The sequence below is a fragment of the Peromyscus californicus genome, unplaced genomic scaffold (assembly GCF_007827085.1).
Source record: "Peromyscus californicus insignis strain IS unplaced genomic scaffold, ASM782708v3 Scaffold_8__1_contigs__length_139910024, whole genome shotgun sequence".
NCBI lineage: Eukaryota > Metazoa > Chordata > Mammalia > Rodentia > Cricetidae > Peromyscus > Peromyscus californicus.
In genome coordinates this window covers 119,142,043-119,169,638 of record NW_026294606.1, presented here as the reverse complement: position 1 = coordinate 119,169,638, position 27,596 = coordinate 119,142,043, and the positions used below count along the sequence as shown (strand labels likewise).

General features: G+C 42.5%; 1 protein-coding gene across 1 annotated transcript; it reads right to left on the bottom strand.

Annotated features, from left to right (window-relative positions):
* Nucleotides 1-4,056: 4,056 nt before the first annotated feature.
* On the bottom strand, nucleotides 4,057-27,596 carry LOC128104590 (uncharacterized). The gene is made up of 5 exons (XM_052729518.1): nucleotides 27,445-27,596; nucleotides 26,774-27,313; nucleotides 21,975-22,037; nucleotides 10,436-10,580; nucleotides 4,057-7,297 (listed from the first exon to the last, which is right to left on the bottom strand). Exons 1-4 carry the CDS (start codon nucleotides 27,594-27,596, stop codon nucleotides 10,511-10,513), a joined length of 825 nt encoding a protein of 274 aa, XP_052585478.1. The 3' UTR covers nucleotides 4,057-7,297; nucleotides 10,436-10,510.

Sequence of the window (27,596 nt, the reverse complement as noted above, 5' to 3'; positions counted from 1 at the left end):
GTATGCAGCTCAGTGTGCTTCCCTAACAGGAGAAATGCACTGCAGACAGTTCATTGCCTGGGGGCTGGGGCACAGGGAGAAAGAACTCCACTCTTCTAAAACATGAAGGAAAGAAAAATCACAAGGCAGTTTCCAGCCAGGAGTGCCACAGGCACAGCTTTCCTCCCACAACTGAAGGGGACAAAAAGAGTCAAGGTGCATCAATCAAAGGGGCATCTACCAAATGACACAGTGGAAGAAAACCTGTACTCCTGTGATGCTCAGCGCCGAGGCTTCATTTATTAAGCAGACCTAAGATACTTTTCCTAAGCAATACAACACACACTCTTTTTAAACTTTGATTGTGTACGTGACATGTGTGAGTGCAGGCATGCTTATGCCACATCGTGTGTGTGGAAGTCAGAGGACCACTTTTGGAAATTGGTTCTTACTGCATCCTGCACAGTGTGATCCGGGAAATGTGACTGGGGTGACGAATGAAGAAATGGCAGACAGACACACAGAAAACCTGGGACTGCGTGGGCTGTGCTGGCTCTGACGCACCTATGCAGCCTGGAAACTCAGTGAGTTACAATATACGACATGTGGAAGAGGGGTCAGCTCTTCTCAGTAGGAGGCTGCTGTAGTGGGGCAGTCTCAGGCTGTAAACCTTGAGGAGGGCGAGGCTGGTCAACGCTTTCTGCACACATTCAACATTCCTACCCAAGCTTTGCCATTTCCCTGAGCCTGATGGTGCACGCTCACTTAGGGCTTCAGCGGCGGCTCCTCAGAGGTTTGCTCCTTTCTTGTCCATTTCACTCATGGAGGCCTTTCACCTACCGAGCCAACTGAAAGCTCATCACACGTTCTTTTTGAACGTGCATATCTTCTACACCAAGAATGATGCACAATGACCATGCTTTTGGTTTCAAATGAGTGAGTTTATTAAATATATAGCAAATCAAGACAAAGAATGAAGTAGCAGGCAGCAGATAAACAGCAGAACGTTAGACTTGGCACTCACAGAATCCAGGGCGAGTGACACCTTTAAGCCCGTCACACAGAGGCTGCAGCAGGAGGGCTGGTCTATGAAATGAAAAGGGCACTTAGAGGATAATTCACAGCCTAGAAGTAGTTATAAAAGTCAAGAAAGACGAAAAGCAAAAAAACAAAACCAAAAACCCAAACCCAAACCAAACCCAAAATCTAGGCATTCAGTCAGTGTACCCAGGAAAGTTTTAGTGTTTATGTGTATGAGTGTTTGGGCTGCATGTTAGGTACACTGCATCTGTGCCTGGTGCTGGGCAAGGTCAGAGGGTACTGGATTGCCTGGAACTCAAGTTACAGTTGGCTGCAAGCAGCCCTGTAGGTGCAAGACACCAAACCTGGGCCCTCTGCAAGAGCAGTAAGTGCTCTAAACCACTAAGCCATCACTCCAGATCCTGAAATGTTTTTAAAATAAAAAACAAACAAAAAAAACCCCAATAAATCTCTGGTGTGACAGAGGAAAGAAACATAGAAACCAAACTGCATTTGGATTAAGAAAGTGGACACAGGGCTGGAGAGATGGTCAGTGGTTAAGAACACTGACTGCTCTTCCAGGGGACCTGGTTCCATTCCTAGCACCCACATGGTGGCTTACAACTGTCGGTAACTCCAGTTCCAGAGGATCCACCGCCCTCTTCTGGCCTCCCCGGGTACTGCACACACACGGTGCACAGACATGCACGCAGGCAAAACATTCATTCATATAAATAAAAAGAGAGTAGACACAAGCACAGATATCAAGGACTTTTTTTTTAATTTTTCTTTTTTGGTTTTTCAAGACAAGATTTCTCTGTGTAGTTTTGGTGCCTGTCCTAGATCTCACTCTGTAGACCAGGCTGGCCTGGAACTCACAGAGATCCACTTGGCTCTGCTTCCCCAGTGCTGGGATTAAAGGCGTGAGCCACCACCACCCGGTAGTTGAGGATATTTCTAAATGAAAGTTCTATGGAGAGTTTTAAAATGATAAATTGAAAATTTTAAGTGGATTTAAAAAAATAGAAACATATTTCGAGATAACCAAGTATTTATTCTCTTCTTTGCTCCAAAAATGAAATTTGTATTCATCCCTTGATTCATTGATTCAAGGACTATGCATTACTCAAGGATGGAGAGGTAACCTAAGGAGTCAGGATCAGGATGCTATTATCTGCTCCCCCACAGGACTCTATACATCTCCCAAACAAACCCTCAGACAACTTTGAAACATTGTTTGCAGATTCTAAGGCTCACCGAAAAAGCAAATGTCAGAAATTACAATTTTTTTTTGAAATAGGAAAGCAATTTGTCTGAGTAACAGGCATGCCCCCAAAGCATGTGTGGAGTCAGACATCCCAGTGTTTAGCTCTCCTGGTGGGAGTTGGCCTGAAGCAACCAGAGAGAGGAGAGTCAAGAACCAAGAGTCTTGGCTTTATCTTCCTGTCTGCTGAGCTTCGGTTTTTTGAGATAGGTCTCACTAGGTTTCTGGCAATTTTCCTGTCTCAGTGTGAACCGCCTGCCTACCCTGCTGTGGTAACAAATCACAGTCCACAGACTCCCATCTCACAGATCAGAATCAAAGGCACAGGCCAAGTTTTCCTTTCTTCAGGAGAGTATGGAGGCTACAGTCTTGTCTTCTTCAGTGGCGGTGGCTGCCTGCGGTCCTTGGCTTGGGGCCCCATTCTTTCAGGTGCAAAGCCAGAGGGCTCTGCTGAGTTTCTCATCCTGCCACACTCTCAAACTCACTCCCTCACCTCCCCTTTCCACATTTAACAGTCCTCCTGATTACGCTGGGATCTCCTGGGTAATCCGGAGTAATCACCCTGGGCATCTGTAACCTTAGTTCCCCTTGCCATTGGTTGTTAAGCATCCTCATGGGCTGTTTTATTACGTGGCTCAGGATGACCTGAACTCACCATCCTCCTGTCTAGCTTGGGATTCATTCACCACGCCTGAAAGAGTATGCACTACTTTTTTAAAATTAAATGTACACAACAGACATCATTTTAATGAAGAGATTTGACACGTATAACAGAAAATGCAATGTTCCAAGGCCCGACAGTCTACAAGTGGAATATTCCAGAAGAACTGGCTATCAAGAGAACCTACAAGTGGAGCTATCACATTAGACAAAGGGTGGATTTCCAGCTATGGAGGAAAAGGACAGCTCGCAAGAGGAGGCTGCAGAAGTTACTGCCAATCAGAGACTTGATTTTCATCCATTCAATATATACCAAACATCAAATATGGGTCTAAGATAAAGACCTGAAAGAAATTAATAGTGTGGAAAACTATATAGGGAAATATATTTGCACCCCTGGGGTTACAAGGCTTCCTTACATCCCAGTGCACAAAGCAAATCTTGGTAATGTTAACATAAAATGAAAATATAGGCAAGGGACTGAGGGAAGAAATGATTATCTGTATCAGAGACGTCCAGGCCACAGCCTGTAATCCCAGCTACAGGGAGGCTGAGGCAGGAGGTGGTCCAGTTCAAGGCCTTCCTGGGCTGCTGAGTGAGTTCAAGCCTGCGTGACTGTGTGAGATCCTGTCTCCAAAGAAAACAAGAGTGCTCGGAGTTGTCACTCAGTAGTAGAGCACATGGGAGGTCCAAAGCTCAGCTCTCCAAAACAAGAGACAGCCATAATCAGTCAAGATCTTTGTGTAGCCTGCTGAGGCCATGATACTACAATAAAATGAGACGAGACATGAACAGTTTAGTTCTCAGAAATGTGATGGCAGCAAGTATGGGAAACAACAGCAGAACCCACGTGCAAGGAACATACTGGTGGGGAGGGCGGGGGGGGGGGCGGGGGGGGGGGGTGGGGGGGGGGGGGGGGGGGGGGGGGGGGGAGGACGGCGGGGGACACAAGAGACTGGCTAATAGCACACTCTGATGGTGTTGAGGGGTTTAATGCCGTTGGGCCTCAGTTTCTCTACATAAAATAGGGCCAATAATACACCTCAACTCTGTTTTTTCAAGACAGGTTTTTTCTTTTTTCTTTTCTTCTTCTTCTTCTTTTTTTTTTTTTTGTAGCCCTGGCTGTCCTAGAACTAGCTCTGTAGACCAGGCTAGCCTTGAACTCACAGAGTACCATTGCCTCCTGAGTGCTGGGATTAGAGGTGTGTGCTACCACCACCTGGCTATACCTTAACTCTTAATTAGGGTAAAGATGGAATGAGTTACTAAAGGCATTTGGAATGATGCCCAGCACAGAGTAATGGTGCCATCCATGATGGTTCACTGTTCTGTGATATATGCACAGAGCCCTGTGCCCATCCAAGAGCCCTGTGCCCATCCAAGCTCACTCACATGCTTAGGAAGATGTTCAGCATAGCATCATTTACTATGACAAAACTGAATTACTTTGAATGACACTGACATCCAACAGATAAATACATTTTTGTACCTGTACAATATGGACTAATTGTTAAAAACCACTCACATCAGCCAGTGAGATGGCTCATTGGGTACAGAGGCGTGTTGCCAAGCCTCACCTGAGTTTAATCACTGGGATTTCCGTAGTAGGAAGACAGAACTCCTGCAAGCTGTCCTCTGACCAACACACACACACACACACACACACACACACACACACACACACACACACGCGCGCGCGCGCGCACACACACACACAAAAAACAAATAATGTAACAAAATTTACAAAAACATGTATGATCTGGGACACCAATATGATCTATAAACATAGACCCAATATGTGCATTTGCATAATATGCCCAGAGCAAGCTGGTGAGGTGGATTAGCTGATCATGGAGCTTCGGGTTCAACTGAGACCTGCCTCAATAAATATGGTGGGAAGTGAAGTAAGAAGATGTTTGATGTCAATTGTCAATCTCTGGCTTTCACACTCCTATATACATGCACATGCACACCACACACATACACATGCACACCACACACATACACATGCACACCACACACATGCACATGCACACCACACACATGCACATGAACACCACACACATACACATGCACACCACACACATGCACATGCACACCACACACATACACATGCACACCACACATATACACATGCACATGCAAAAAGCAAAATAAATTTAAAAAACTGTTATCAAAGGAGACCACCAGGCATGGAAACAGGGTTGGGAGAGGGCCTAAGGAAGACTTCATCAAATAAAGTATTTTTTTTTTTAAGTAAACATGCACTGTTTTGAAAAAATGCTTAAAAATTTTTAGATAATCACGATCACTTAGAATAATCCAAAATAGACACAGGAACAATGGAAAATCAAAAGAAGGTTGTGACATTAATTATTTATCTTGTGGCTTTATTTTCCTGGAAGTGAAAACTGCAAAGGATCCAGCCCTTCTGAGAACGTCAGCTTAGTCAGCGGCTCTCAAATTCTTAAACATGGCCTAAGAATGTCAAAATCAGACATCTTTCAATGAGAAACTTTCTACAATAAGTGTCTCAATTCCTTGTTTCCACTCCGTATCATATTTTGGAAGTTCTGCCTCCCTGGGAAGGTAATGTTTGCAAATTTAAAACCCGGCCCTTCAGTATTACTTAGCTGACATAAACAAATTAAAAGAAGGCCAGCCTAAGCCAGTTGTCTTTATCAACCTGATCCCCTCTGAAAATGAGAGGCCAAGTCAAATGCCCTTTAATACTATTTATTAGTGGAGTAATAGAACACATTTTGACAAGTTGAGCCGCTTTAACAGGCAGCTGTTAAAGTCTCTACAGGGCCTGTTTAGAATGAAATGGGAGTGAGAGACAGTCCTGTAACCGGTTCTACGCACAGCTCAGCCATCAACTCTATCCTAACCAAGTACTTTTTATCCAGCTAATTTACGGAGTGAGTCCCTCAGGGTCTCCAGCGTCTAGCAGTGCAGCTCATTAGAGCCCATAGCCAACTTTTCTCACTGTAGCCCAGAAAGCATGTGTGCTTAAAATATAATTAAATGGCAAACAAACAAGATCCTTAGTCGCTGACAGTCTCAGGATTTGTAAATTGACAAAGGCACGTACTTCTATGCGATTATTTAGAAAGCAGGATGAATTCCAGCCACTTATGGCAAGACATTTGCCCAACCGTTCATCCTGCATGCAATTAGGACGCTAAAGACTTGGGCTACGAGTTCCTCGTGGGAATTAAACTTGCAGGTCTCTTACAAACGCATAATGTGGTAAGACTTGCTGTCCAATGAGGTGTCTTATTGAAATGTCCCAGGCCGTTTCGCTTGTCACAGCTGTCCTTTCAGCCGCTTGCACTCACAGTGCATAGCTTTCATTACGAAAATAGAAATTTGTGTCCTAAGTGCTGTTACATTACTAATGCTAAATATTTAATTCCCCGGGGTTCCAATTATGGTTGAGCGCTGGCAACACTGATTCCGCTCTCTAATAACAACTGTAAAGGCAATTGGAGCATTTTTCAATTAATTAAATACATAGTGAACGAGTAACCTCTTGTCATTTTGCCCTCCAGGACCTGAGCTAATTGCTGTAGAATAAAATGTTTTGAAAATTAACTGATATTCTGGGCTGCACACAGTTATACCATTAAATTACAGTTTGCACAGTGAAGTTTGTCTTGCACATGAAGTTTCACTAGATGGTCTGCAGCTGTGAGAACGTACCTGGTATTATGGGCTTAGCGGGGCCTCCAATTAGGGCTAAGTTGAAAGCGAGCATGGCCTTTCAGAACCCATCAGTAGCAATGATAGTTTGCGCTGCTCACAGATGAGTGGACGGGTGTCCACCAGAAAGTTCCCCAGACTTCATGACAAGCATTTACTATCCAGCTTCAACATTCTGAAATGTGCTCAAAAGAATCCCTATCACTAATTATAGTCACACACAAAAGCTCAAAACTAAAGTTTTTGATTTTTTTATTTTCCCACATGAGAAAGTTGCTAATTGAATGTTTGGGAAAGGCCGCCTTTTTGAGATACTTTCTTGCAGTTTCTTGTTTCACCCTAGAATAACATCATAAATAAGCCCCAAATTGATGTCTCAGCTGAGAAGGATGAATCATAAAAGCAGATGCCACATTTAAAATAAACCTTTTTCTGAAGTACAATGAAATTTGATTAAAGAGTTGGTCTCCTTGTAGCCAACGTCGCTGACAGGTGTTCCTTAGCACCGGCTCTTGATTGGTCATAATCTGAAATCCATGCTGGGAAGCGAATGCCCCCTCGCAGCTGTCTGTCTAGCAGGGATGATCCCCTAAACAGGTTTCACTGAATTAGTCTCCACAGAAGCACTCCAGCTCGGGAAGGAAGGCACTGCAAGTGAAATTAATCACTCTGGGAGAGAGGGAAGAAATAATAGAGAAAATTTAATCATTTCCATACCAATCTTTAGGGTTTAAATCTTTAATATTTCTAAGATTATAGTAACATCTTTGAGAAATGAATCTTAATTACAGGATTAGCATGGAAGTACCAGTCAGTTAATATAAATAGATCAGCCTAAATTGCTGATCTCTTTTAGACTAAAGTGGATAATGAGGACTTTTTAGAATTCTGAGGTTGAGTTGACTTCTCAAGTATTAATGCCAAGATCATTGGAAAACACACATGGCCACATAGAGAAGAAAAATATAAATTCTCTGAAGGTTTATTGAAATATTAATCCATATGGAGTATAACATCTTAATAGACCACTAGCTTAATATATTTGTTACTAACAATTCCTTTTTTGCTGTTGGGGATCATCAACCATTCTTAACATGAGAAACCATTGAATCTGTCAATGACGACTTGTTGAGCTGGTTCAGTAGGTAAAGGTGTTTGCTGCCATGCTTATGACCTGGGTTCAATCCCTGGGTCCCAAATGGTAGAAGGTGAGAACCGGCCCCGACAAGTTGTTCTACATTCCTGCTATGGCATGTATACATGCACACACATGAACATAAGTAATATCAAATCTAGATATACAAATAATTAATTACCAAAAGTATGGATGTTTTCCAGACCCTCAAAACTATATTTTTAAACTGAAAAGTAAAGAGGATTTGCACTTTCAATATAAGTGGTTCAGATACTGTTTGTATTGAGAGGGATGTAGCTCAGTGAGTTCCTGTCTAGTATGTGTGAGGTCCTAGGCTCAATCCCCAGCACTGAGGAAAAGAAGAGAAAGAAATGGATTGAATTTTGTTCCCAAAGGCTCATGTTCCTAGTTTTGAAAAACAGTCATTTTACTAACTGACTAATACTCTGTAGCTAAGACTGAGTGTGGTGGCATACACCTATGATCCCAGCATCTGGGAGATGGAGGCAGGAGGGTCTCAAATTAAAGGCCAGCTGGGACTGCACAGGGAGATGCTGTCAGACAACAACAAATAAGCAGATATATGGTCCAAACAAATTAAACCTAATCTTTTAAAAACACTGTGACTACAGTAATCATTAAAGCCTGTGTATTTAGTACCAATGTTCCCAAGTTATTGGGCCTGGCTGGCCAGTTGGAGTCAGTCACTAGATCCCACAGGAACAGTCTTCATCACTGTCCAACCACATCTCCCGCTGGGATCACATGCTCTTGGATCAAGTGCCCTCTCCCTCCTCCCTCAGTGTGACCTAGCATACCACATGTGCAGAGGGGCTGGCAGCCCAGCCACACAGTCCTAACTAGGTCTTACCTGTTATCCAACCACACTCTCACCATGGGCTCTGAGAGCAGAGGATCCAGGTCCACCTGAAGCTCCTAACTGGTTTGACCTGGGTCCAACCTCTTGATGCTTAGCCTCCTCTGGTCTCCCCGCTCAGAGAAGGGACAGCTTAACTCCTCAGTGTCTGAAGACTTGAGGAGACAAGTCACCAAAGACTTGTGTGTAATGCATCCATATCAGTATGCAGAGCAGAGAGAAAAATCAGAGCCACTATGGGCCTTGCAAGAGCTTTTTAAGAATTAAAGCTTTATCTTTAGTCCCCACAGAGTACAAGCCAAAAGCAGGTCTGTTTGGCATTTGCAAGTGAAGGACGAGAGCTGAGGATGTGCTCATTGGTGAAGAGCTTGCCCAGCATGCCCAAGGTTCTCTACTCCATCACCAGCTCCACAAAGAAAGATAATGGAGAATCGGCAAGACAAATAAAGGCATTGTTTAATACACTGAACTTTTGATATGGCCTGTTTCAAAACTGACTTTCTTATTCGAGAGTGTGTTCCCCACGTCTGAGGCTTAAACTCCAGAGTTCCCCTCCCCTGGTTAGAATGAGTCTTGCAGGAAGCTAAGGGACCTCAATGACTGGAAAGGAGGAGCCAGAGCAAGTTCCCATCCTGACACTTGAGTGGGAAAAACAAAACAATAAAACTCACAGAACTGAATGCTGGTCTTTAGCTCGGTGCTTCCAAGTGACCATTCCACATCAGTCTAGTTCTATCACCTGGTCTCCAAGCCCACAAAGCCCAGGGCAGAGGAGATCTACAGGTAGGGCCAGGAGAGATACCCCTGGCAGCAATGGAGGGCACAGAAGCAGTTTAAGAAATGTCAGAAAAAACTAAAATAAAATGATACCAAGTCCTCTAAGGAGAACTGAGCTTTACAGTCCGGCTTGCACTGATGACCCTGAGTTGGCCCCAAGACCTCATGAGACCCCACCCATTATTTCAGAGGTAGATAGGCTCCTTTAGCAAGATCTCCAATACCAACAGCCACTGTTAATTCTTAAGACTTGACTATTCTGAAAACCCTCTCCCTGAGGGCTGCAGATCATAGTGGCTTGGGCGTACTTAGATAGTTTTATGGTTAATACACTGCAGTATAAATAAATATAGCTTAGTGTAAGCATCTCTGCTGAAAATATGTATGCCATAAAATGACAAATAAAATAGGTCAATAACTAAGCCCATAGTAAATAGCTCAGGCATAACATTAGCATTAACTAAGATAAACCCGCCTTCCTCGAAACTGATGATAAATTTATTCACAATGGAATTTCAAAATGAAAAGCTAAATGTGAACTTACATATACTCCACTTCAGGTGAGAAGAGGTCTTAGGAAAACAAACACAGCTTATGCATTTGTGTGTTCAACTAACACTCTGCACTGTTCTGATTCAATGTTATATCACAAAGACACAGTAGGTGCTTAATAACCTGTCCATGAGCAGAGCTGTAATTTACATACTGCTTAAATGCCAGGTAAGCAAAAGAGAGATACCAGGCTATTGTCAACTTTCTTTGGGGGATGTTTAGAGTGAAAACAAAGGTCTAAAGTGTATACTGTACACTGACTTTGATGGGAGTTGGGGCAAAGGCTAGTGGGTAATAGTGTCTTGTCTTGGTTGAGTTTAATAGTAGAAGACAATGGCTGATCTGAAGATACTTGGAGTAGGTGATGGGAATGTAGGATACCTCTGTTTTCAACACCAAATACATTCTGAAAACCCCCAACTCTCCTTCCCTGAGCACCCCATAGAGTGTAACCTTCCCCTTGTACCTTTAAGACAACTGCAAGGATGAGCTGGTGGACCCCAAATCTTCATTTTCTTGACTCTCTCCCACACTCCCGTCTTCAAGAAGGAAACCATGTTAGAGTCCACTGCTTTGTTCTGAAGTTGTAATGTGCTGTTAGATTCCTGGCACTGTAATGAGATCCCAGAGAAAGAACTTACAAGGAGAAAGCGCTGATCTGGGCTCATGGATTTAGAGGCTAAGTCCTGATGAGTCAGCTCACTGCTGTGGACCTATGTTGAGGCCACTCATTCACAGCAGGAAGGCATGATGGAGCCAGACTTCTTACACTGCAGGCCAGGTAACAAAGAAGAGACCAGAGACACACAAAATCCTTTGAGGTCACAACACTGATGACCTCTAGGCCCTAATTCTGACAGATTCTGTGACCTCCCAATAGTACCACCTTGAGGGCCAATCTTTTAGAAGAGGTCTTTGGAGTAATGTCAAATTACAAGTCTGTAAATGCTTTGTTTTGTTCCTACGTTTTTTCTTTTGTCACAGTTTACTATTATATTTTTAAAGTTGCTTTATAGTTTTCAGCCTGGCATATAGAGTCACCCCTGAGAAGTAAACACTGACCAATTTGAAAAATCAATGACTTCTAATTCAATCTGAGGTTCCAGAGAAAAATGTTAACCCCAAAATTGGAGATAGTTGGGAAGATAGAGAGAATGACTGTCCATAGCAGAGACCTCTGGGAAACACTTTCACAGTAGGAAAGTCCAGGCTAGGATTGACCAGCTGCTGGAGTCTTGCATTCAAATCTGGCCAGGAAGAACTAGGAGAGTATAGTCAGCTGGAGCCCCATGCTGTTGAAATGTCTCTCCTCAGCTTCGTCAAGGTCCAGAGCCTATACTAGAGATAAATCTTCCTTGGGCTTCTGGCAGGGGAAGAGAAAGTAAGCCCTGTGAAATATGCCAGAACATTCTATTCCATTCTGTTCCTACTAAGATCTGCCCAGTAGAAGAGCTTCTTAACCTAGTCTAACCAGCAAAGTTCCCAGTGTCAGGCTCATCCAAGCTCCTACAACACCCAGCTCTGGCCATCACTAAGCAGAGTCGGCTGGGAGGTACAGGGCTGAGGGCTCACTAAAGGCTGCAGCGTGCTTCCCCTCCTCTCCACACACCACTGAAGGCTACATTGTTTACCAGCTCTTCACCCAGCTGTCAGAAGGAAACTACAAACCACAGTAAGGAGAAAAGCCCACTTTGACTAGCTAGAGCTGGGGCCGAATGCAAACAGCAAGGCAGACGTTTAAAGCGAGGGGAACTACGGTGGCTTGTGTGATGCTGTCACTTCCAAAGCTCCTGTGTTGGAAACTCAGTCCTCAATGCAACAGCATTTGGAGGTGGATCTGAATGGGGAGATGTCACGAATGGATTAATGCTGCTATAAAAAGAGCTTGAAGGACTGGGTGCTTCTTCTCCCTCTCTGCCATGTGAGGACAGAGCATGAAGGCCTTCACCAGCCTCCAGAACTATGGAAGTAAATCCTCTTCCTTCCAATTACTCATCCTGTCACCGTGTTATAGCAACACAGGTCAGCTAAGACACCACACAGGAAACAACTCCAGTGGAGAAAGAAGAGGGTGCGCGAGGACAGAAGAGAAATACCAGCAGAGAGGAACAAAATACACGATGCTAGAGAGCCAACATAAATGAAGGTGTTTTTACTGTATGGATCCCACTGAGGAAAGCCTCTTGGAGTAAGGACATACTGTCATTTAAACTGCCAAAACTGAAGCACATGGAAAAAATGACTAAAAAACAAATAAAAAAGGTTAACAGCTTGGGCATGAATCCCAATGCTCAGGAGGCAGAGGTAGGCGGGTTTCTGTGCGTTTCAGGCCAGCCAGCACAATATAGTGAGACCATGTCTTTAAAAAAAAAAAAAAAAGGTTAAAATAAATATTACACAGACCATAGAGAACATGGAGAGATGTCTAGGTAGAAAACTTGGATCTACAGATTTTAAAGAAGGAAGAATATTGGAAAGGAGGAAGTGAGGCTGACAGAGGACAGAAGACACCGTTACAAAAGTGACTTGATGCCTGGGTTACTGGGGCAGGAGAGATGCCTTGAGTCACAGTGAAGGCTGAGGAAGAGGGCTCAGAGGAGAAAGAGCAAAGCAGGAAAGTTACACACCTATGTTCAGGCAATGGAGAGTGCCAAGGTGGAGGGCAGTGTGCCAGGGGCAAGCATCTTTGAGGACCAAGATGGAGTCCAGCAGCAGGAGCCAGAGACACTGTGATGTGCACACAGAGGTTAAGTGGGATGAGAGCTGTAGACTACAAGCTGTCAAAAAGCCCCTTGGATTGCTAAACAACAGGATAGGATGAGATCATGGAGACAGCTGGAGACAGCCGATAGGAAGACGTGTCCACAGCTTGTCCACAGCTTCCCAAAAGGCAGAAAGCTAAGGAGGTCAACAATTCCCCATGCACCAGAGGAGAGACAGGGCCAGAGGGGTTAAATCAGACTGGGAGGAACTGTTTAAAAGTGAATGGAGGGCCTGGAGAGATGGCTCAGCGGTTAAGAGCACCGACTGCTCTTCCAGAGGTCCTGAGTTCAATTCCCAGCACCCACATGGTGGCTCACAACCATCTGTAATGAGATCTGGTGCCCTCTTCTGTATACATAATAAGTAAATAAATCTTTAAAAAAAAAAAGTTTAAAAGTGAATGGAGTACTTTAAAACATAGAAGAAAAGTAGGAAATTAGGATCAACCAAGTGATTGGCTGGCCAGAGGCGAGCCCATTTCTATGAAAATGTGCCACAATTGTAGAGCTACTGGAATCAATATTGTTACTAAATATAAAATCACGAGTGTCTTAATTTTATTGTATTTTATAACCACTTTGAGTAAGTCTGTGACTCATATAAATTCAGAAACAACTCAGCCATTCTGAAGACACAGACTTGTAATACCAGATAGTAAAAGGCTGAGGCAGGAGGACTCCAAGTCCCAGGACAACCTGAGAACTCTGTGTTAAACTTTGAAACATAAAAAGAGGGCTGAGAATATATCTTAGTGGCAGAGTGCTTGCCTAGTATACACTGGGGAGGGGATGTTCAAATTCTTCTTAAAGGGGCCTATACCACAACAAAGCTCCCCAAATTGATGGAGTTTAGCAAAGGCTCTCAAGCACTTTCTTCTGACCTTGCACTTAGAAAATAGTGATATGTACACACTTACCCCAAACAATTTCTTTCCTTTTTTTCTTCAAGACAGCTCTGGCTGTCCTGGGACTCACTCTGTATACCAAGCTGGCCTCAAACACATACCTGCCTGCTTCTGCCTCCTGCTGGGATTAAGGGCGTGCATCACACCATGCCCAGCCCAAAGCAATTTCTTAATAAGGACATTGACTCAATATAGTCTTACCAAGTTACTCTCTACCTTCTTCTCTGGGCAATTTTGGTTTTAATTTTGAAGATCTTTCCAAAGACCTTACATGTCTTGGCTACTTTAAGTCTACAATGAACTACAATTTGAAACGTAATAGTTTTACAGATTATGTATTTAAGATACCAGACAAGTACAAAATTTTCCTTAACAAATACGAAGGAGGAACTGGATTGAACCTCCTGACCTGAAAGAGTCTAACAAGTGTGTTTTATGAGAACAAGCTTCTATCTGATTTGCACTCAGCCCCAAAGCTCTTCTTCCTCACTGTGGCCTGGAGGGAGCCCAAGGCCTCCCAGAGGCTAGGTGAATGTCTACTGCTCTACCTCAGGCTCACAAACCCAAACCTATAAATTCTTTTCCAGGACACCTCATTTCTGATGAGTTCAGAAAAACACAACAAGCTGTTAAATAGACTGCTGTCTGGGCAGCTGTCTGGGCAGACGTGCTCATCCTTCAAGAAATTGTAGCTAGACCCGACCTCACTCTGGTAACCTGCAGCCTAACTCCAGTGTGTGTCCCTCTTTGCAGCCACTGTCCTGCTTCCCCAGGTCACGTGCGTCTCCTTCAGGACACAAGCCTGACTGGCACTTGGTCTCTTTATCCAGTGCTGCTTCATAGCATTCATCATCACTGGTGTCTGTCTCCTGAATCTGAGCTCTAATAATGCACCACTGTGTGGGCTCCTTGTGTGACGTTTTCCTTATCTCTACACCCCAGTCTAGAAGTGTGAGTGAGGGGCAGGGCACTGTGACGTCTTCTTTATTGTTAGAGTCCCAGTGACTCAAAGCACTATGACACTGGATAGACACTCCAATACATTTTTCACAAATCAATGACTGCATAGCTTTCTAGGGTTTGTGTGTACATCTCATCTTTTAGCTTGTCATTTATTAGGTGAAAAAGCATTTAATTATCTTATTCTTTTTACATAATGATGATTACGACCACATTAGGCTAAAGATAAAGCCACTGAAAGACAGGGGTAGGCATAAGTCTAGTTCCTCACTCAATAAACTTAGAGATTTATAATTTGGATTATAGATGGGATCACTGGGTCATTAATTACACTCAATATTTCTTAGAAAGAAAAAGATTGGGCTGGGCATGGTGAAGCATGCCTTTAATTCTAGCATTTGGGAGGCAGAGGCAGGCAGAGTTCTAGGCCAGCTTGGTCTACAGAGTGAGTTCCAGATCCAAGACAGCCAGGTGTCACATTATTGTATCTTATGTAAGGAATTACATCTTATGAAAGGAAATCAGAATAACAACACTTCTTAAAATTCCTTTATATGGGTCTTTCCAAAATATCACATATGGCTTTCCAAGATATAGCTTGTCTCAGTAAGTAAAATGTAAATGTGACTCAGTATAATCCCATAAGGGCTGGGTAGGAATCAGGGCTGTTTTTCCCATTAAGCATTGTGTAAAGTAGCTACATTATTTAGGGGCTATATACCCCAAAAGGATTACTTTTTGCTTTTTAGTTCTTTCTTTCTCTAATTAAGTGCACAAGATGAATTAAAAGCACTTTCTGTATCACCGCCAATCTGACACCATGTAGGTAATTCTGCAGGTGAGATGGAGTGGCCAAAATGTCCATCTATAAATCCAGAAGTCACAGTGCAGTCTTGATGTCCAGTCTCTTTTAAACCTGGAAAACTGGCCCAAATTTTCCTGAGTAAACTGTGAGCTTCACAGCAACAGTGTGTATACTTTTCCACACCCAGGAAAATTTACCAAGAAGAGAAATGATCTAAAAAGTATTCCTCTAAGCATGAATGAACAAAACCCAGATTCTGAAACAATGTGATCTTCTATTTAACAACGAATAATTTAAGATAGCTTATATGTTTTAAAATCATTAACTAATGTAGTTGTTATAAGAATTCCACAAAAACGTAGATATCCTCCTTGCTTTTGTTCTCTCTGCAAAAATCAATTACAATCTATAAAATAATCACCTATTGATAGAGGTGTGCTCCACAATTCCACTAGTGGCCACGCATCCCAGGAAAATAAGCTTATATTCACACACACACACACACACACGCACACACACACACACACACACACACACACACACAGCCACATGACTTTGCACAGCAGCTTTACCTGTCATAGTCAAAGCCCAGAAAGAACTACGATGCCCCAACCATGTGGGGTTAAACTGCAGCACCCCTATGCTTTGAGTTGCTACCGAAGGGGAGGCAGTTAAAATAGACACACACATACAACATGAAACGTCCTAAAACAAGCCAATCCCAAAGATCACCTGCTGTCCTTAGACAACATTCATAGGAATAGAGGGCAGACTAATGGCCGAAGCAGCTGTGCGTGTGTGTGTGTGTGTGTATCCACAAAGGGGAAAGAGGAAGTCTCTGTGGTGATGGAAATGTTCCTATCTTGATTATTCAACATCAATATCCAGGCTGTGACATTGAATATACTGCAAAGTACTGCTGGGAAAACTGGAGAAAGGGTTCAAGGACACGTCTAACATTTTATACAACTGCCTTTGATTCTAAAATTATCTCAAAATATAACATTTAATTAAAAATAAAATTAAGAAGGGGAACCAGGTGTGATAGCACTCAAGAGACAAAGGCAGGCAGATGTCTGTGAGTTTGAGACTGGCCTGTTCTATATAGAGAGTTCCAGAACAGTCAGGGATATATGAAAACATATATGTCAAAAACAAAAACAAAAACAAAAAACAAAACAAAAAACCACCCCAAAACCAAAAACAAATAACAACAACAACAACAAAACACACACACTAAAACAAAAACATGAAGGAAAACATTCTAGCTACTGAATTTGCTTTGCTATACTGAGATATAAGCTTCAGAAATCACCCCTGGGCTTGGAGTCTTTGTAATGACCATGGAGGTGGATGAAGTACAGACTGGGCCACTCACACAAAACCCAGAGCTATTTCTGCACCTGTTGGCATTTTCAGTCTCCCTGGTTCCTTGCCTGGGGGTGATCTCTAGGTAGACACACACTTTCCAGGTTCCTGCCACTGGGGTGGGAGGCATCCTCTGTAGACTAATCCTTCCCTTTCTACTGATGCTACAAAGGCTCCTGTGATGGATTCCCAGACAGCAAAGAAGTAGGTCACAGCTTCCCAAAGGTCGAAGGGATGATAGTTTTCTTTACACAAATCTGATCTTCCCACACACAATGAAGCCTCTGCCAGGTGAGGCAATTTTCTTCCAGAATCTGAACGGCACTGATGTATTTGTTTAGGAGGAAATGTTCTACTGGGGGTGGAGGGGACTAATACAGACAATTAAACAGTATAAGCAATGCCTATCATCTTTTTTTCTCCCATAAGTATAATAAAGGCAGGTTAGAAAGTGATTTGGAATCTAATGATATTTGATTGCCAGAAGAATCATAACAGCAAAAGAATTTATAAAACTTTTTCAATCATCAATATTCATTCAATCAAATAAATACATTTTAGAAAAAAAACAACATAAAATGTTTTCGATTTTCCCTATTCTTTGATTAAAGCAGCAAATATTCAACAATCCTCTGTAATATTAAACATTTTCAATAAAACTAGTGATATAGAAGTGTTCTCCTCCCACACAGGACTGAGGACTGGAGTTAGAAGAATACTGTAGTCTAGAAACAGCTACCTTGCCCAAGCACGCCAGCATCACTGAGTGCCCACGGGCTCCATGTCCTTTGCATCTAGATGGAAACAGATCTCAGGAAACCCAAGATCATTGGCTGAGTCTAAAAATAATAATTATTTGTCATGATCATTGTCAGTCCTTAACATCTTGTACACCACTGATTACAGCTTAACTTGGCCATGCTGCTTCATGCTTGGGAGAAGACAAACCACTAATCAATTGTGGACACTAATTGAAAATGCTACCTTGTAGAGGCATTTTAATAACTTAGTAATGGGGTGAAGTGTTCCCTCTAACTGATACTTTAAAATGGTTTCAATAACAAAAAGGTCAGCCAGGGTGCACGCAGCCTTTGCGAACATGAAAAGCTGGTCTGAATAAGTGACCAAAGCTCCCCTGGAAGGGGCGGGACAATCCTGCAAGCGGTGGAGGTCATATGGAAAGTAGAATTATATGCTAACTTGTTCCTATATTAAGTTATCATAGAAGGTCAGGTGAAACACCGCAAAGTGAATGCTGGAAAAAGTGAAGTAGACTGCTATGAACCATGGCAGAGTAAACTTTGTCTTAATACAAACAAGAAAGCTTTTGAAAGCAGGGTCTTTCTTCCGTTATTATTTCTAGATAATCACATACGTCATTTAAAAACAAAAGTGTTTTCTACAAATAGTTCTTCCCTAAAGAACTGGGACAGGATTTTAAGAGAGAAAAGAAATAGAGAACGGTCTAATATTCAAGGGAATAATTTTCTTCACAAAACAAAACAAACTTTAACTATTTAAATTAATTTACAAAGATAATTCTCCCTGCACTGTTGAATGAAGACATACACACTAAGTGGTGGGGCCATAAGTTACTACTATAATGCTTTATTTTTCCCCAAATAAACTAAACAACAATAGAGGTGTTTCTGCTTAACATAGTGTGGTCTGAGGAAAAGATACCTTATTTCAAAATCTATTGAGGGAAACTGTACTTTTGTCCTTAAAAGATAAAATTCCATGGCTATTACACTAACTTAAAAACTTTAAATGCAATATAAATGGCTGAAGACTCTAAGATACTGGTTTCAATGGCACATCCCTCATATTTATTTCCAAAGTCCACTTAGAGGAAGAGAGGAAGAACCTGGGGGGGGGGGGTTTGTAGAGATGAGCCCTTGGACACAGGCAGTCAAAGATACAGCTTTTCATAATATACCCAGTTTTCTGTAGGGCACAACAAAACAAGTGACAGAGGCCACCTGTGCCACACCTTAGGCAATTCTTGGGGACAACATGAAATCACAATTCTGTGTTGGTCCTCTTCTCCACTTAGATATTCGTTGCATTGTCAATTTCTTCTCCACATGTCCAGGGCCAGCTCATAAGGGAGTAAGCACAGTTGGCCAAACTTCCCTCAAATCAGCTTGTTTTTAATTTCTAAAAAGATTTTACATAGTGATTTTATGACTTAGTTGCCATAAAATGGGCTGTTTCCATGAAATATCATTGTGTTATCATCATCTTTGAATGTGTCTTTCCCAGGTAAATGTCACCAGCTTAATTCACAACACTTTCTCCTGCCACGGGAGCCATGGGGATATGAGTTAGACCTAAAATTTTCACACATTCTGATGTATAAATACATGGGCATTTATTTCTTCTTCGAAGGATTTTATGTATTGACATCTTAGTTCATAAAAAGGCCAAGATCATGGGAAAGAAGGGAACAAAATCGGACAAAAATGAAGGCCTGCGATGATGTCTAAAAACCAGCACTCGGGATTAATCGTCACAGTGTCAAGACAGAGGTGGCCTGCCATGAAACACTGCACATCAAATACTACAACAACCCATGTGAAATGTCTTAATACACCCCATGTCATCTATAGACGGCTGTGTGTACACCTTTATTTTAATGTGGAAACTGTCCAAATATTAAGCCAGTTAAAAACAGCATCAGACAAATCAGCACCTAGTCTATGACTAAAATGAAGGCTCAAGATAAGATGAGAAGAACCCTTAAAACCAAGGACCCGGCCTCGAGACCCCAGTTATCACAGCGACACCGTCATTCTGGTGGGCTGCTTATGAAAACTGCATTTCCCTAGCTAGCTGGGAGGAATGAAAAGCTTCTTACAACCAGCTAAAAAGAAAGTCTCTTCCGTGCCCCTTGAAAAAGCTCATTTTCACATTACTCAGGCTTCATTATGCTAAATCAATATTCGTTTAGTCACTGGGGTTATTGACATATTTTAAAATAAAAGTATACCCTTCAGCTACTGCACTCATTACAGGTAATTTGTCTTGTCAGAGAGCAGGGAATATTATCTTAGTCTTTCAGGGGCTGACAGCCCATGGAAATACCTCCCCATGGTTACAACTGTAAATAATTTTAAGGTAAAATATTGAAAAATCAATGACTGCTTCCTGCAATCTGTCACAAACAAATCAATCATAATCTGTCCTGCCATCGAGTATGATTTGAAGGAGATGGGAGCAGATGTAATTCCTGGCTGGAGTCTCTCATCTCAAATCACTTCACATAATGGTGTCATCATTTAAACACTTAACAGTCAGGGCAACGGCCGCTGTAACATTGAGTTGGACAAAACCACGAGGAGGAGGAGGAGGAGAAAATGCCATCACTATTATGTTAACAAACATTTAATTGAAATGGTTGGTGCATTAGTAAATTTCCGCTGTGAACAGTTTTACCTGCCCCTTTCACAGCTCGAAATTAATCAAGGCTGCTTCCCCATGTCCTGACGGGTAGGAAGTTAGCCTATGACTCGAACTGTACTCTCTAAAACACTTGTGCTTTTTACTTAAAAAAAAAAAAAACTATAGAAAACAAAATTTGGAATTAATAAATAAGACACATAGATTCCAGAATATTCTACAATTCTATCCCTATAACAATGACAAAAAATAGAATTATATAAGTCAAGATCATAATTTCATGACCTAAAAAATTGGCAGAAAGGTCTCAGATGCCCAAAGGTTGAATTGTACATTTTCCTTCTATTAATAAACATATTTCAACTTTGTAATGTTGTAGTGTTCTAAATGACCAGTGAGACCTAGTCAGCTTGAAAACATGGCGTCCTCTAAACAAAAGCTGTACCATCAACTGCTGTATTAAAAGCAAGAGTCATAATCCAGCCATGCCAGGTGGGAAGCCGGTCATGGTCATGATGCTGAATTGCTGCGCCAATGCAAACTGCGTTCCAAGTGAGCACTCTGCTATCAGCATTTTCTGACTACATTGTAATGGTTCCCCAGCTGCTGACACCCTGCGAGAGAACATGGGGAAAGGCATTTGAAACTAATATTCCCCGCTCTGCTCCAGGGCTCCCCCAACATCACTGAACTTCCAGACTACCCGGAGTCTTTTCTGAAGGTTTGTGATTGTAAATGTGCTCTAGTACCTTTAATGGAAGAAATCAATTTGAGCTACCACATTTCTTACCATTTTCCTAATTATATAATTAGACACCATGAAGCCCTTTATTGTTTTATTAATGTCCCTTACTAGATATAGGTCAGGGGCTAGAAATTTGTGATGACAGGGAAAATGTTGCCTTTCTTAAAAAGAAAAACAAACAGATATAAACACTATTAAACGATTGAGGTCTGTGTCAACATTCCCAGACAAAGTAATTGCTCTCCTGAATGGCCTGATTTATAACTGAACCTTCTTGGTCAACGTGGTAACACAGGGCCAGATGACAGAGCCTCTCCTGAAGATATAGTTGGAGCCCAATGTTGTTTTTCAGGAATCTTAGATTTCAATGCCAGCAGCAGGTTTGAAGACAAAAATGCACATGGGTAAAGTATCAGAGATGCCATCCAGAATGCAGCGAGCCTTCTATTCGGTGTGAGCCCCTGCAACAGCTGCAGAGTACACAGTAGCCAACCTAGTTTAGTGGGAAGGGAAAAGCCTGGCCAGGGTTTCTGAAAGCTAACAGAGCTCGGGCTGGAACCAGGCAAAGAAACCATGGCCCGCTATCTCCAGTCAGCCTCTCACTGGGTCTCTGCATCCCAGGGACAACCTGCAAGTCTTCCCCTGTGCTGGGCTGGTGGTGGAGGGGTTGCTGGTGGTCAGCCACCATGGAGAACACACCCCTAGGTAAATGCACCAAAGAAATAGGAGGTAAATGAGGACAGTTGGACAACAGGCTGAGCTCATGTCAACCCCAAACTGAAATGTCATCTGCTAGAGCTGTGGAGGACGCCATCGCAGATCTAATTCGCAGAAAGAGGCTATTTTAAGGGTGCTGAGTAGGCCGAAATGCTATTTCTCAGCTCTCTAAACACAGCCCGTGGCCCTGGGAGAAGCAGGCTCAGAAAGTTAGTGGAGAAAAACAGGATGGTTCCCAAAGCTCAAAATGAAAGAAACTGTGGTCCATTGGACAGAGTTGTCATGTATGATAAAGGTTCAGGGCTGCAGAGAAAAGTGCTCTTGACGATAGATAGTATTACCTCCCTGTCTTCCGAATCACCTTCTTCCACAGGCAGTCAGGAGCTCCATTACCAACTGCGATTCTTAAAGAGAAAACGGCCACAGTTAGCTTCATCTCTCCTACCGCTTCCTTCCTTCATGGAATTACAATTTAATTACTGATAGCTCAATTGATTTTATTCGTGGATGATACATTTCTTAAAAAGCACACTCCTTAGCTATCTCCACTAAAGAACATTTAGTACAACCTTCTCAATTAATCAGCCATAACCCATTACTTCAAAAAGGATGGCTCTTGATATTTTCAAGAGTGCCCCCCACTGCAAATATTTCATATAAGACGAAGAATTCTAATGCATTTGAATACCTTTAATGAAACTTGAGTCATGATAGTAAATCCAGCTCACAACAGATATGAAACTTGATAAACCTGAATGCTTAAATATTTCATTCATATGTATCTCTCTCAATATTTATGCTTAGGGAAAAAAAAAACCTCAATCCTCTTATGTTTAAATTCAACAACTCTATCATGGCTTAAATCAGAACAGACCCCTAAGCTTAAAGGTAAACAAAGAGGAATCCTATTTGTGCCTGCCTACCATTTTCTTTACATTTGTGCTGAGCTTCTAGCTTGCTGTAATGCTTTAGCCTGAGTTTCCATAGGTTCCAATCAGTATGGGGAACACAAGTCTATTATTTACAAACAATTAAATAGTATTTCACATTACAGCAAGAGCACGCTAATGTCTACAACAATTCATAGAGAAGCATTCGTTCTAGCAAAGGCTAGACTAACTAGACTGCCTTCAGTAAAATTATCTTATGGGTGTGGGGTCAGCCACCAACTTTATTGATAATAAATGTTGTAATTTACTAAGTCCAGTTCCTTGCTCTATTCCTTAGACAGCACAAATATTCTGCAAAGTAATTCTTTCTCAAAGCCTTACTTCTTCACCTATACCCAGAGCCCTGTTTTTAATAACAATGACAGGTTTTGCATATACCTGTATACTTTCTATAATTAAGAGCTTGATGCCAATGGCTGAAGATAGTGCTAAATTTATTCTTAAAAGAACCAGATCATAAATATAATTCCAAAATGTGATTTGTTGTAACTATTATCTCCTTTAAATAGTAATTTAAATTCTATTAAATATTACAACCTTGGTCTTGATTTTATTTGTAAAAACCTGTTTATAAATCTTACTACCCAATGATATAATTCAAATAAATTATTCAATAAAATTCCAAAACAAATGATAAATTATTCAGACATTCCACAAATCAACAATTTTTAAATTTACCAAATTCCTGTTTAGTGCACTAATAGAATTCTAATAATCAAAGATCTCCAGTGGCATTCACCCACCATCCACACTTAGCACCTATTATAACATGTATACTCTACTGAAGCCACCTTGGTGCTATTTGGGAGCGTCACATACAGTGGGAGTGTACTTATCTGCACACCCAAAGCATGCAGATAAGTCTTGGTATGTGCAAGAACACATTTCAGTCCATATGTGAAATAACACCATATTCTGGAAGTGAATTTAGCTTAAATATCCAAATATATTATAGAAACATTGTACTTGTCACCTGTACAGGAAATAGAAAAGACTCTGTGTAAGAGAACACAGAATACTAGCAATACTTTGGGGATATTAGATATGAACGGCTAATCCAATTTTCTCCAAGGTATCACTCCATATTATGGTAAATAAACAAATAAGAGCTGTATCAAGGTGTGGAATATCATTAGCCTGAGAAGAGGCTGGAAAACGGATTATACAAATGACAACTGCAGGAGAAAATGATATTCTCCTTTCCTGAACAAACGTTAAGTGCATTCTCACTAATAAAGACTTACACTCAAACTATGTTACAATATACTGGTTTTCAATTTTGAAGCATCTAAGTTGATTTGCAAGCTAAATTGTTGCTGAGGTGTACTAGCGCTATGAAAACACAGCCAATTTATACAGAAATAAGTCATCAGTGTTGCACTTCCGAGGAGAGCTGTGAAAGCAAACTAGTCATTACAGAACAAGGGAAAAAAAATCACCCCTAGGTTTTACATGTTCATAGAGATGTGTCAGCTGCTGTTCTGTTAAGAACAACTATTCTCTACCCAAATGATGTTAAAAACAGAGGCTAATGCAGTGTAGAAACTGAAGAGGAATAGATGAAGACAGACATGCTACCACTCAAAGCAGGTGGTGCTATTTCAGAATTAAAATGTTGTTCCAACTATGACACTGTGCTCATAATCTATTTTAAACAACCCATTCAATTCACAAAGGATTACATGATTTCATTCATTTCCAGCTCATCAACTAAAGAACATTTTAATCTTTCCTAAGATTTCTAGAACTTATAAACATTCATAATTGTATTATTAATTAAAATGGATAATTCATTTGTATTAATATTCCATATCTTTTAACACAATATATTTAGTTTTAAAATAACACATGCATAACAGCATAAAAGATAGGGACTGTAGCTGCCAGAGAAAAACATTCGATGAAGGGGTCTGGGGGAATAATAAAGCAATTATCTCAAAATTAACGCTCTTGTTTCAGTTTCAGCAAACAAATCTAAGTAAGTCTTCCTTTGATTCTAGTTCCCCGTGTAATTCTAACCAGCTAATTATCCTTGAAGTCAAGAATGAGCCATGACTCTACACCTGGCCCTTCCCATCATATGCCCACGGTCCCCTCCACTTTCATTTCCTCTTTCTACCCTGAGGTTTAATATTGAAGGAAAGCACGGCCACATCTTACACAAATGCTGATTGACAGCCAGCTTCCAGGAAATGTCGAGCTACAAAGAGGAGGGGAATTTTAATGTAGCACTTATGTTAAAGGGTACGAGGTGCAGGGTAAGCCAAGGGCAAGTGGCCACCAGCATCCCCCATGTCATTGTCTTCACACTGAGAGATTCCTAGCTAAGGATGGTGATACTATTTTAACCATTACCCAGGTCATAAATTGGATTCTAAACTAATACTGTATCATCATTTGCTCACCAGTTAAAATACATAATATAGTATTTTGGAAGGAGTAAAAGTTTCCCTCTGTTTCTACAAATGAAAACGAGCCGTTCCATAAACATTGTAGCTATGCACTTCATTGAAAACCGAATTGTTTTAGATCATGAAGGCACTTGGGGAGACTGTTTCCTTCCCCAAACCTTAAAAGGCATTCATTTCTCATCTATTACCTTTTCCTTAGATCCCTTTTCCTTGCACACTGAACGTGTCTTCCTCAACAGACTGGTTTTGACCACTAATGAATGTCTGCCTAACAATACAGCCCTCTAGTTTATGCTTCGCTTTCGAAATTAGAAGCCATTACTCCACAAAGACAGAGTACAAAGAGAGCCGACACAAGGTATTGCCAAAAAGCCACAAGTAGTATTAGAACATGCCAGAACACTTAACATTCAACTATCATTCCTCTCTAAAACTTCTGTTGCCAAACTGCTCACAAAACCTGGAGGCTCAAAGACAGGTTTCCAGTGCAATTAAATTCTCCAGAAGCAAAACTGTACAAAATTATGCCCTCTTCGTATGTCTCCATTTACAGACAACATTTTCTCTGGATCTTCATTAAGATAACGATGCACACCTGTGTCAACATTCTCCCGTAAGACAGCCTTATCAATCATAATCCTTTAAGTACACTCGAAAACAGCAAAGCGATATGAGAGAAGCAATCTGTTGCCTTTCCTGATGCCGGTGTTGTATCTCTGCCACAAGAAAGATGAGATCTTTAAAATCCAGCAGATCTGCTTTTCTAAGTCTTTAAAGTTTTAACTGTAAACAGCTATTACACTAAATAAACAGGCATCCCCTCCTTTGTACTTGATAGAAACAATGACAACTCTACTTGTCCAAAACTTGAAGAGCAAGCTCCGTGCCACATCTTGGCAGAGCAATCGGGGTCTTATTGTAAAGCTCTATGTTTTAAGAGCTAGGCATAACTGGATCCGTGCAGACATGACAAACCAATAAACCCTTGGCAAGTTTTAAAATGAAGCTTAACAAGGCTACATTAAAAACAACCAGAGCAGCCTACCCCGAGTACATGTTTAGAAATACACGAATGCAGCAGTCAGGGAAATAAAAAGTCTTGGTGACTTGATCTGAGGGAAGATAGGTCCTACCTCTGCTCGTGGAAAATGAGCTTCAGCAACAAGAGAGCCGGAACTACAGCTAACAAGTGAGCAAGTCCCCAAATGGAAAAGCTGATGAACGGGAAGGAAAAGGGGTGTGTGTGTGTGTGTGTGTGTGTGTGTGTGTATATTGGGGGGGGGTGTCCATCCTCCCTCAGTATTAAGATAAAAAGTTAAAACCTTATGTTTACCAAGTGAGAATACAAATGCTTTCTTATAAACAGGGAGAAAGGCCGCCAGATGCTATCCGAATTCCGTCTGCCAGCTAATGATCAGCCTTAGCCTTCCCTCACTTATTAACACAATTCTGTATCTGCCACAGGCGGCTGAGGCCAGCGGAGCAGCAGAGCCATCAATGTGCAAATAAAGCAGAAAATAGAGACATCCTTAAGAAATGAGCCTTAAATTTGATGTAGAACGGAGGTGACAACCACGGAAACAGAACCATAAATTCTAAATGTTTCAATATCTTGCAGAATTCTTTCTAGTCCTTCACACCCAAAACAAGACAGTAGTAGAAAAAATAGGGTGGGGAACAAGCTGGGGAGGGGGAACAGAAACAGCCAAGACACCCAAGCGGCAGGATTATGTAATGAGGATGTCTGCGTGACAGACTCGGGCTCTCGGTGGCACAAACCTCCTTGGCTCGCTTTCAGAAGTCGTCGTCCTGGACGAGAGCCGAGACACTGATTCAGGGGGACACGCGTGGGCCCGAGGGACACGCCCACGCGCGCCTGCCTGCACGCGGACTGAAGCACCCGCATGGCATGTCCCAGGCTCTAGCGGCCCACGCGCGGGGCCCGGCCGCGTCCACGCCATCGGCTTGGTGCGCGGCTCTGCGCGGGCCGCGGACGCTCCCTCGTGGCAGGCCTCGCCGACCGTTAGCCGGGCTGAGCGGGCGGAGCCGGGGGCGGTGCGGTCGCGGGAGGCGGGGACCCTCGCGTCGGGGCGGGGACACTCCCTGCCGACACTCGAGCCTACCCGGAACCCGGAACGGTCAGCCCGAGAAGCAGTCTCGGGCCGTCGCGCGCTCCCCGGGGCTCCGGCCCCGCGCGCCGCTCCGTCTGGCTCACAGCCGCCCGCTTCAGCCGCGGACAGCTTCTGGTCTCCATGACAATACGCAGCCGAAGCCACGCCCAACCACGCCCCCTCGGCGCTGGGACTCCGAAGGAAGCGCCTGCGTCATCGAGAGGTGGGTCTAATGGAGGCCGGCGCCCAATCAGAGGCGAAGGCTGTGTAAGGGAAGGGCGGGGAGGGCCCAGAGGTTCTCGGAGAATGTAGTCCGCAGGGGTCCAACCTCTTGGGGGCGGAACCTTGCAGCCCGAGTGCCGGGCAAGGGGCAGCCTGCGCGCGTGCGTGAAGGCGCGCCGCAGAGCTGGTCCCGGTGTGGTCAGGGTGGGGTTTGTGAGTGCTGTGGCCCCCAGCTCAGCAAACTGTGTGTCCCGCGGGTCAAAAATCAT

What these genes read in the sequence shown, in the direction of transcription:
- LOC128104590 (XM_052729518.1), bottom strand. Translation starts at nt 27,596, where the DNA reads ATGATTTTTGACCCGCGGGACACACAGTTTGCTGAGCTGGGGGCCACA. An exon ending in CACTCGGGCTGCAAGGTTCC is followed by an intron (nt 27,314 to 27,444) that starts GCCCCCAAGAGG and finishes TCGATGACGCAG; the next exon opens with GCGCTTCCTTCGGAGTCCCA. An exon ending in TCTGAAAGCGAGCCAAGGAG is followed by an intron (nt 22,038 to 26,773) that starts GTTTGTGCCACC and finishes TTTCTCTTTAAG; the next exon opens with AATCGCAGTTGGTAATGGAG.